Source organism: Montipora capricornis, chromosome 13, assembly GCF_036669925.1.
Source record: "Montipora capricornis isolate CH-2021 chromosome 13, ASM3666992v2, whole genome shotgun sequence".
NCBI lineage: Eukaryota > Metazoa > Cnidaria > Anthozoa > Scleractinia > Acroporidae > Montipora > Montipora capricornis.
This window is the reverse complement of record NC_090895.1, coordinates 44,972,209-44,983,985: the sequence shown is the minus strand read 5'-3', so window position 1 is coordinate 44,983,985 and position 11,777 is coordinate 44,972,209. Positions and strand designations below refer to the sequence as shown.

Genomic DNA, 11,777 nt, shown 5'->3' with positions numbered 1-11,777 from the left:
CACTTTCATTCAGAGATAAAAGCAAATGGAAATTTCCCCACCCCCTAAAAAAAACCATCATGTAGAGTTTCTTGTGATTTGGTAAAGTAACTTGCAACTACTTTCCTTATTTGCTTTCGTTTCAGGTGCCGAGAGGACTTTGGAGGACAATAAACTCTTCCACAAGAACAAGAACAAGAAAAAGAAGACAATTGCGAGTCATAACACTTTCTCACCCGAGCACTGGCATTTCATAAAAGCTACGTGGGAACTACGCGTGCTGGAAGTGTATTTTCTTTAAATCCTCACATCTTATTGCATAAAAGCTAAAAGTACATCTCTGCCAAGATAAAATTTTGTCTGAAGTAAATTTAGAGCCACATCTTAAAATTGACAAATTTAAAGTGGCTCTGAATCTGCTCCAGCGAATCTTTAGTAACTTGGCAGAGTTTTAGGTCAGCAGACGGGGAGTCAGGGTGACTTAGTGGTTATCAACCGCACCTCCCACCTCTGCAACACAGGTTCAACCCTGGCCTCGGGTTGTATGTGGGCTGAATTTCAGTCGATCTCAATCTGACTCCGAGGGTTTTTCTCTGGGTACTCCGGTTTTCCTTCCTCATCAAAATCGACTCCAGATCAATAACGTCCCGGCAGATACCCTCGTATAGGGATAACCTCTGGTATCTCTCTCTTTTATTGTATTGAATGAATAAGTTGGTATCACTTTTATATCTAAAGTATGAAGTAGTCATCACACTTGTCAGGACAATTTAAGCAATAGGCTATTTTCGAAATATCGATGTTCAGCTTGATAGTGAGGCAGAGAGGACAAAAACAATAGAAACAAGTCGCAATGAATGTGAAAGATATTACCATATCATTCACTTCCCTTTGTCTTTGTCCTCTAAAGTTGCAATGAATATGAAAGATATTACCATATCATCCACTTCCCTTTGTCTTTGTCCTCTAAACTTCTCTTTCAAGCTGAATTTTAATATATCTTAAGTGGCCTATTCACCACTTGCACAAATCCCATAATACACCTCTTTTACCCCCCAAAATTCTGCATAGGCATTGTTTTCGACTTCTCCCAGGAGAAGTTGCAAACAATGGATGTGCAAATGTTTTAGGGGAGGGGGGGGGGGGGTAAATAGAGGTGTATCATGGGATTGTGCAAGTAGTGACTTGCAAAATTTCAAATGGCCTACCCGGGATTCAGACCCATGCAAAGTCGTTTCAATGCTATAACGAGATTCAAACTCAATCAACTGGGTTAAGACCAAACAGTTGGGAGCAGGTTAATTTGTTGGGTTTGTTCGTGTTCATACAAGGGCTCGTCAATGAAAGAAACGGACATATTAGAGGTGCAGGTCATAGACGAAAGTTAGCAGTGTTTCTCGCACATATCAGGACAAAGCAATTGCTACGGCTTTGAATTGCTCCGATAAGTGCAAGAAACATTTCCAACTCTTGTCTATAACTCGCACTTTTAATATGTACGGCTATTTCTATCAGTGTAATAAGATATAAGCCCTTGTTTCTTATAGTTCTTATCCAGCTGGCAGCAACGGGATTCGAACCCATGCAGTGCTCTACGACTGAGCAAGGAAGCAAGACAGGCCAGGGGAGGTGCTGCGCTGTTCCGTTTTCGTGCAAGCGTAATAAGTGAAATAAACGTACATATTTGAAGTCATAGACAAAGTTAGAAGTCTTTCTCGCACATATCAGGACAATTAAGTACGAGCACTTCTAATATTTACGTTTATTTCATTTATTAGGCTTGCGCGAAAATGCAGGAGCCCAGCAAATTGACCTGAAATGCCTGCCTCCTCTTCAAAGTGAGTCTAAGTGCAAAGTTCTTATGAAAATTAGTTTTCTATGTAAAGAACTAATTTTCATAAAACTTTACATTATGCAACGATTTCCCAACTGGAAGTTTCAAGCTTAAAATTAATTAATTTCCGATTTCCCTTTTGCAAATTTGGTTCGACTTCGCTTCTTCGACATTAACATAAGACCATCACTCGGGCTTGGGAGAATATAATCTTTACCGCGGCGTACTGCATTCATGTATTTGCGTTGCATGAAAAAGTTCATTTGTTTTATTTCATTACTCCGAGTATGGAATAATTTTTCTTTACGAATATCAAGCAATAGCACAAAAGGAATGCCGAAAATTCCTTTTTTTACGCGGGGTAATCGAAGCGAGATGCCATAATATATTAAAAACGGCGAGAACGCGCGCAAAACAGATGCTAAGCAAATATGTCGATGCAGGAACTGTTAGGTTCAAATAGCCTATTTCACTCTGGAGCGTTCACGTCCAGTGTTGGAGAGTCTGTAGTTTTGAGAAGCCTTGATATACAGCCCTTCTTCGCTCACAGCTAACCCGAGGGACGGTTGGCGAGAAGACCCTTGTTGTCCCTCAGGATGGTGGGATCTTGGTCAGCAATGAAAAATTCTTGAGCTGATGACAAAAAAATTATTTGGGGTTCAAATGAAGATTCTCTCCGAAAATTAAATTATTCGAATTTGAACAAAAATTCTCCCAAGTCTGTTATGTTACTTTTGCTACTTTCTGTTGTTTGGGTAAAGTTTTAACGATACTTGAGAATTAATTTTCCAATAGTTCCAGTTTCATAAAACTTCACAGTTCAACTTTGATCATACGCAATGATAATAAATGTCATTTGTTGAGTTTTGAGCCTGATATCAATGTGTCCACGGCCATTTTGAATAACAGCCACTATAATAATACTTTACTCAGATCTCCTCTTCATACCTTTAACCTCTAAGGACAGACATGAATGCGAGACATCCTTAGGCGACAAGGATCAGTAGGGGGTCTAAGAAAAAAATGTTTGAACAGGCCAATAAAAGCAGCAAAGGTAAGCAATTAAAGAACCTTCGCCTGTTGCATTTTTGGGGTTCTCACTATCTGCTCCTGGAACTGGAATTTGGAATTTGCTTACATTCCTTTGTAAGATAGAGGAATTTGAAATCACTTTCTTAAAAATCATAGCCCGGGCAAACAAGCAGGTTCAACTTTTCAGTAATATTCAGTAGCTTTTGCCACATAACAATTTTCCGGTTGATCTAGTGTCGAACGCTTCTCGCGAAATTTGGTTAAAAACACTTAGAATAAAGAGCATTACAGTGCGAAAACAAGCACGATGACCCCATCTTTGTATCGCATTTTTAAATGTCCTGTGTATGAATATCAATTGTGCCAAAATTGAAAAAAATCTGGATAGACGTCATTTTCATGGGAATTATCTTAATAACAATTGATAGACATTCAGGTAATTTATTTTGCATTTTAGGCGATTTACGAAATAGGAAAGACGGTTATTTTGTGAATTTATTTCATTTTTCAATATTTATACAGGTTGGTATTTGGACAAATTTTTAATTTTTAATATGAAGAGCAATACGCAAACTGATGTCAGCCGTTTTTCCTGGCTTAAAAGTGGACGATTGTGTTTTTAGCTAGGTAAATCTGCATTCTGACAATCAAGGAAAGACGATTTAACTCCAAGGATTCCAAGTGATAAAGTCGTCAGGCTATTTGAATTCACTTCCTCAGATTTTTCTGTCCAAAAATGTTAGATGTTAATCATAAGGTTTAAAAATCTGATTGCCAAGTTCTTATTTCAGTACCACTTCCTCGAACATATAATTACCAACTGAACGCCTTCTCTTGCAGTGTCCTGATTGGTTGTAAAGCGCATAATTTTTGAACTGCGGATGAGCAAGGATGTGTGTGTGTTGCTAATATTTTAGCAACGGCCTAAACGGCCTTCCGGATAACTTCACTAAACGGCGTCAGAATGGCTCTAAACTCGGCAAAAGAGACAGGTTCGTCACACGATCGGTGATTTTCCCATACAATTCTCTATATACACAAACTGTCGCATACACCACGTATTTTCAGCTTGGGGAGCCTGTGGTGAAACGAGCTCCACCTTGAAAGAACAAGACGAAGGAAGACATGGCATCTGCATTTTAAAACTGGACTTCCACTTCAGCCGTACAAAGGTAAGAATCTATGCTAAAACTTTGGGGCCGAAATTTTAATCGGGCTAAACGCATAGCACTTTATCGTGGACAGCAACGTGTTTCAAGCTTCGGAGCGATTATAGAATTCAGGGCAATCCATATGCAATTGTCGGAACCTTTTGAAGAACGAAACACATAACAATAAGCACTTTTGTTGTTCAATGATGTGGAAATAAGTGGCCCTGCATTCTATAATTTAGCCCAAGCTTCATACGCTCCTCACGCTACGACGACAAAAACTTGCCATCAATTTTGAACATGGTTGAAACTAAAGGAAGCCGGTCGTTTCGCCTTCAAGTCGTTTCGCCTACAAGTCGTCTGTTAAAGGTATGTTCCCAGGGGCTCTTCTCGCTTTACTTGAAAACTTTACGCGGTTGAAAACTTTACGCGGTTGCGGTTGGGAAAGTAGGAAAAAGAGTAAATCAGCCATCGCCAAAAAATGTTGGTGAAGACACGCAATTGCATCGCTATGAAAATAATCTTACCTTTTCAGCGATTTTAACGCTTGAAATTCCATCCAATTTGCGCTCAGCCTATTTACCTCAGAGAAGGATCTGTTTCGTTGTACGAACGTGTGAGGACCTGTGAGCCAAAGGGCCTCTGCTGGTATGACTTCTGCGTGATCCCTTAATAACTTCTTACTAACCGAGCGCGAGGGCCGTACTGGGGAATGTTGGCCAGAGGTCGTGGCAGTACGGACCGAACTCAGCGAGTTCTGGGGAGGAGGAGCTTAGATATCAAGAAAAGTGATGTTGCCAAGTTTGCAATTCTTGTTCCAAATTGAGGCTAGTTAGGATGATTAGCAGAAAGACAACAGAATAATTTCTTGATTGCCATTTATGAATAAGGTCTATATTGACGGTTTTGATAGTAAAATCTTCTCAAAGCACACCAGTCTCATAATTAAACTTTCTGTTCATTGAAAGGAATGTTTAAAGCTCAAGTTAAAATTTTTGTCATACTGTAAGATAATCTTAGAATACTAGTGTCCACCGATTTCATCCATTTTAAAATGTAAAGAATTATAGCCTTGGTTGTTTTATTTATATTATCTTACAGGGCTCAACACTAACGGTAGCCAATTAGCCACAGGCTCGTGAAATTTCAGTTTTGGCTCGTAGATTTTGAGCTTACAGTAGCCATTGAGGCTAGTAAATATTGTGAAGCAGTGGAGTTCTGGACGAAAACAAAAATGAAAATTATTTCTCATGAATTTAAAGGCAAAAGGAGAGAATCGAAACTAACAACACAAACTGTGAGCGAATTCTATAAGTTGAACAAAAAACTGAAGAGGAAACAAATGCGGACTTGTTTCCCCACGCCATGTTACATGTGATATCATGCGAAACGTCTCGGCTGCTGTGTCCATATACGCGTAACTCCATCACAAACAATCGCAAGCACCTAACCAGAGCTTGATCACAAACAGTTTGCGTTTACGTTAATCCCCAACCAATCGCCAATAATTGCCGATTATTGCAAACAAGACGCAAGATATTTTTCTATTGTTACGTCTTGTTGGGAACAACTAGCAATGCAAAAGCAAGGAAGCAAGGATATGTAAACACAATTGTAAACTGTTTCTGATTGTTTGCGATCAATCGACGATATTTTTGTGCATGTGATACGTTTTGATGAATTAGAAATGAAAAATGGCGTCCAAGTACAATTGTGGCAATGAGGATACTCCTCAAAACAGTGTGAATTTAATGAATATCTTTAGGGAAAACCCGTCAAATATACCTGTAGTAAAATTCTTGATCACAAAGAGCCAGTTGCTACAGTATAATTTGATACTGGCTATGCTGCAGCAGTTGCTGCTCCTCGAAAATGTATCGAACCCAGAATCAGTGATGTTTCTTGACACTTCCTCTCTGCCTTCTTCTTTGCCTTCTTCTTTGAAACAACTCCAACACAAGAAGTTAAACGCAATTCAAAAACTAATTCTGCTTTTATTATTCGGAAACTGTTTGCAACGTTGTCACATGTACGTGAAAAGAGGTCATGTACTTGAAATAAAATTTATTTCAAATTAAAAAAGAGAGAGTTATAATATGGATCGACTTATCTTGTTTACTAGGAATGGTGAATCTCACTTGCTTGTGAGCACTGTGGCAATCAAATATTAATTGACTCCAAAAGCCATTCAAGCATAAAATGCATGAATTGCTGTTTGAAACTATTAAAAAGAAAATCTGATATGAGGGCAAGTCTGTCCTTTCGAATTTCCTTTCTATCTAATTTAAGATATTATCTTTCCGTACTCCACTGCTTTTGTGCTTCATGCGTAGAATGGCATAAATAAGAATGGCAAGTAGCTCTAGTCAAAGGAACAACCTTTCGACATAAACGAGTTGTTTAGTTTTATGTACGCTTTATTTCTTAATTTACTTTATTCTGCGTTTTCCATACTCCAATGCATATGTGAGTTGACAAGTTGTGACTATGGTTCTGTGAGAATTGGCCTCAAGGCCACAAAACTTTGCCTTTGTGAGAAAAATATATATGAAGCCGTACACTCAGCATATTTGCACCACTGTTGCGAGGATGGATATGAGAATATTTACTAAAAGCGCGAGTTGTGTTTGCAAATGTGGAATTTTTTTCGTGATAGGTTTTACAAATGAATGAAACTGTGCATGACGAGACTGGTTGGTGCAAATTTAGATTTGGCTAGTGAAATTAGACCCGATACTAGCCACTAGGCTAGTGAGCTAAAAAGTTAGTTCTTGAGCCCTGCTTACTTTATGACATGTTGAATTTTTGTGAAATTGTATTTTAAAAATATAAATAAGAATAAATAATAAATGAATTTAAATAGTCCAACAACAGTAAAGCAGATCCTTGAGGGCAAGCATGAGAAGCAATTCATGGGATCTCCCTGCAAGCTCTGTTCATTTTCTACCAAAGGGCATTTTTATCTCGGCAACATCCACTGATGTTAAACCAAATCAATGAATATGCTAAGCAGCTTGGAAATGCTTGTGAAACGGCACCAAGAAGGAAGTACAGGAAGCTAGTGCGAGACTGGTGCAAGGCATGAAGACCCTGGATGTGATTAGGAGAATGATCATATATAGACCTTCCAGATGGCAAATAGCAAGTGTCCAGAATGCCACATGTTCTTAGGCTACATGCGCATGATTACGGAGATGATGATGTTCACTAGAGCAGTGCAAACAGGGGATTGGCAACTGCATTTCGCATCATTGCAGTTGTTCGCAAAGCACATGATCAGCACATATAACATTAAATCTCAGTGCCCGCACCAAGTTCTTACTCATAGCCCCTGAACTGGCCCATCTGGTAGAATAAGCAAAAGAAATGTCTGGCACAATCTCTTCAGTGAATGAAGACTCTCACCATCACACTTTGACAAACACTGTGATCTCTCGTGAAGAGAGAAACATAAGACCATCAGTGAAAGCTATTGAAATTTTACTAATCCCCTCATTCAGGAGAATGACAAGTTGTACATCCTTGTTACAAAGGTTGTAGAACCAGGGAAGGTTAAGAATGGTCTTGTGGGACAGAAAGACATTGGCCAGAAACTAAGACAGGGGCAGTTCAGGAAAAAAAACAGGTCTAATCTGAACGGCTTCCAGCTTCCACCGAATCTGGCTGCTCTGCATCAGTCTATTGCAAGTGCCCATTATCATCATTCTTCGATTATAAAATAAGGACAAAGTCGTCACCAATCCAGTCCTACCATTGCCAAACGACTATGGGTGGAAATAGAAAAAGCACAAGAAGATGTGGATTGCTGTGATGACGACACTGTCGCCTACATCTTGTCAAATGCAAGTGTTTCGAGGTAAGGTGTGCTACCAATTGCTGTCAGTGCAAGAAAGCAGGACTAAACTGCACTCATCTTTGCATGTGGCTGTTGTGACACAGGCGACGGGTGCGAGAACATTTATAAGGATACTAACAAGGATGAAGCGACAAGGAGTATTTCTACTCCCCCTGGATGGGATGCTAGTCCATCACAGGGTTACCCCCAGCCTTGAATTTGCCGGTACTCATTTATACACCTGGGTGGAGAGAGGCACGGTGGGAGTAAAGTGTCTTGCCCAAGAGCACAACACAATGTCCCCACCCAGGACCCGAACCCTGACCAGTCGATCCGGAGTCGAGTGCACTGACCATGAGGCCACCACGCCTCCGTATGATGATGATAAAAAGAAGATCACGGTGACCTGAGAAACGATCAGTGAAGAGTATGACAAAGAGTGAAGCTGAACACCAGTTTGAAACGCTGACTTCACATACAGTGTAATAGTATCATTTGTGTTTCCTCAGAACTAGCAGTATTTATATTCTGTCAGTCAATAAGGTCCTAGATAAAACAGAATGTTTATTGTGTGCAAAAAAAGTCAAGTGAGAGTGAAGGGTATCAGGGAAAAGAGTCTGGGTAATCATTGTATTCAAAACCTCCATATCTCTAATTTCTTTTGATGGGTCGCCTGTGTCTTTGGCTGTAAATTTAAACAAGAAAACATCTAAAATAGACAAAATCCTTGGAAACTTGAAGATTATCTTACCGAATGACAAAATTTGTGCTTTCAATGAACAGTGAGTTTAATTATGAGACTGATTTGCTTTGAGGAAATGTCATTATCCAAATCGTCAATATACAGCCTGGCTTTGATGCTAGAATAATCATGTGACCAAATGACAATAGATTTACTTGTACTAAGAGGCATGCCTACTGTGTTGTGTTAATCTGGTGAGATTTTGGCTGTTTAGATTATGAAATATTAAAGTTTTATTTAAAGCCTCGCTTTTATGCTCATTATTTTACAAAACACCCTGTTAAACATGTCCGTGCAGGTTGCAAACTTGGCAACATCACTTTTCTTGATATTTAGGGTCCTCTGAACAAGGCTTGCTTTCTTTACTAATTTCCCACGGGAGCACACTTGCCCCTTTGACTACTCTTAGTCACTCAGCGTTTACTGACCGTTAATGTCGTTTTTGCGCTTAAAATACTCTTAACCCAGCGTTAATTGAAAACTACTCTTAAACGAGCACTGATTAAAAATGCCAAGTGCGAGGCACTAGCAAATAAGGTGAGACTGGGCTTGTTTAAAGGTGTACTAGCTAAATTCTCATCAATGGTTATTCTTGAGTATTCCTTTGTAAAATTCTCATTAATGAGTACTCCAAGGGACTAAGTAATTGATACTTTACTATTCACTATTACTTTACTTTTCAATATTATCAATTGAGAGTTCACAGATTAAGATAGTGTGCTTAGCTTTTGTCTTGAACCAATCAACATAAACTCAGTTTTTGTCTTATTCAGAGTGAGTTATTACAAATTAGCCATTTACTGAATGGATGTTATCTATCTAAATCGTTAATTTACTATATACATTATTTTGGTCGACTCTTACAGCTGAAAAGAAGGCTACCCTCCTATTGGTTGATATGTATCAAAACATTTTTACGTTCCCCTGGTATGTTGGCGGATCAACTTTATATGTGTTGGCATCAATCGACTTCATGTGTGTAGGCGAAAATTTCGACTTCACATGTGCAGGCGAATCGACTTGCAGGCGAAACGACCGACATCCAAACTACATTTAAATAAACGAGAAGAGAAATAAAGTCACAACCATATTGAGATTGTTGATTTTAGACACTCAAACCATCGGAACTTTTGTGCCTCAAAATTTATTTGAATGAGCTGGGTTTTTTTTTTTTTTCATTAGAAACGTTAGTTTTCTGTTTGTTTTAAACTGTGGTTAAAATAAATGCCTATGTATGCTATATAAGTTTACATGTTTGCCAGTGGGAAACCTTTCAAAATTTAATGTAAAAGGAATCAGGAATTATTTAAAACAATCCAAATTAAAATATAAAGGTTAAAATATAATTATTGTCTTTTTGAAGTTTTAAAAAATTAATACCCGCCAGTTAATTGTCCATTGCATAAGAAAATTCAAAATGTTAATTACTGTTTACTCTCTTAATTGTTAGGGATCATGTGAAGTTCATGAAGAAGATCGTGCAATAATTGAAGATGACAATAGAAATCATGGAAAAGCAAGCAAGCAAACAGGCAGGCAGGCAATTACGCAAGCAAAGAAACAAACAAACAACGATGGATTGTTCGCACAAAAGGGAAAAAGAGATAAGGTTATTTATGTTTAGGGAAAAAATATCTTCGATGGATGATGGTTGCCTTTCACGTATCCAAGTCTTGATTTGTAAAATAGAGGCAAGAAATTATTATAATTTTCCAAGCAACTTTTTGAGCCAAAAGCCGATTTTTTCCTGCAAATTTGCGCAATTTTTAATTAGTTGGTTAGGCCCCTGCGTTCTTTGATATACGCTGTGCAGCCATCGTCATCTCGAAGGTATTTTTTATTGTAATCTTCTTAACTCCGAACGATCCACTTAATTCTATTTTTATCATTTAATATCGGGAGTCTGTTTTTTTGTAAAATTTTCGGGGTTTTGATACAAAATTTAAACAAACTTTCAGATCTTTTCGGTTTCTGATTTAAAGCGATCGTTCATTATGTTGTGTAGTTAGAAGGTGAAACTGTCTGTGATTGGTAACAAAAACAAAAATACTGGATTTGATCAGCTTATCTGAAGGGATGCGGGAGAAAGAATCATTTACCCCTAGGGGTTTTTCCTCAAAGTTTTTTAAACGACGTGGGACAACATTAAAGCAAAGTGCACTTAAGGAGGCTCAAACCATTACCCTTTTAAGAAACTAGTGTATTTAGGGGGGTTCATTCTACACAGCTGTTTCAGGTAATGGTGTTGTTATGGTAACCATATGAAATGAGAATGATTGCTCAACAAATGCACTCATTAATGTGATGTAATTAGGGTATCATGGTAACAAAAGGGCATCTTAATTGCTGGCAGGTTATTAGCAGGCTAAGATAAAACTTTCCTCAAAGTAAAAGAGATATCTCTGGAGTGGATTCATTGCTTCCTTCAGAACTGAAAAAATTAAGGTGGCTCTGAATCCACTCCAGGGATTTCTTATTAACTTAACAGAGAATTTTATCGCAGCCAGCTAATCACTTTTCAGTAATAAAAAAATGGGCAGGCTCAACGAGTTCATTTTTGAGATATCAGCGTTCGAAGACAAAATTTCTGCTGTTTTTAGATAACTTCCTTGTTGCTGTGGTTACTAATTTTGTCATAATAATAATGCATCTTGTTAAGCCATGAATTGTGTTTTTTATGATACCATAACAGTTTCTGTTATATGTAACAATGTTGTAGAGTCAATTCTTTATCCATAAAGTTGCCCTTTCTTTTTCATTCACTACTAAGCCCCATTCCAGTTGCCTCGGAGGGGGGGTTATGCAGTTTCACCTTCGTAGATTGTGTCAAGAGAACATAAGTTTCCAAACAGCAATTGTTAAAAAACGTAATGCAAGCACTGCGAGTTAAAAACGCTGCCACATGCATGCACAGAGCACAAGACACTAAGCAAACAATACATCCAGTCGATCCTTTGAATGTTTCCTATAGATTTTGAATTTTCAATAGCGATGTTTATTTTCAAGTCATCAATGGTCATTTATGTGCCAGTTAACTAGAGATTGGTTAGTTGGATGTGCACACTAAAAGTTCTTTTGTTCGAGTAACTGGTGTACAAGAAGGGTTAATATGAATATGCAAACACACAAAACATAATTGCCCGGCATTGAGCAATTTATGGAAGTTATTGACAGCTAGTCCATTCGTTTTCATTATATTCGTCC

The 11,777-nt window shown here is 38.2% G+C and overlaps 1 protein-coding gene across 1 annotated transcript; it reads left to right on the top strand.

The window, feature by feature from the left end:
- Positions 1 to 255: 255 nt before the first annotated feature.
- On the top strand, positions 256 to 10,910 carry LOC138028789 (uncharacterized). Its single transcript, XM_068876406.1, has 4 exons — positions 256 to 2,867; positions 3,686 to 3,837; positions 3,914 to 4,017; positions 10,024 to 10,910. The coding sequence occupies exons 2-4, from the start codon at positions 3,810 to 3,812 to the stop codon at positions 10,195 to 10,197; spliced, it is 306 nt and encodes a 101-aa protein (XP_068732507.1). The 5' UTR covers positions 256 to 2,867; positions 3,686 to 3,809; the 3' UTR covers positions 10,198 to 10,910.
- Positions 10,911 to 11,777: the final 867 nt, after the last annotated feature.

Bases quoted from the DNA above. Each gene is read 5' to 3' on its own strand.
- LOC138028789 (XM_068876406.1), top strand. From the start codon at position 3,810: ATGGCTCTAAACTCGGCAAAAGAGACAG. The intron at 3,838-3,913 runs GTTCGTCACACG...ACGTATTTTCAG, and splicing joins AAACTCGGCAAAAGAGACAG to CTTGGGGAGCCTGTGGTGAA. The intron at 4,018-10,023 runs GTAAGAATCTAT...CTTAATTGTTAG, and splicing joins TCCACTTCAGCCGTACAAAG to GGATCATGTGAAGTTCATGA.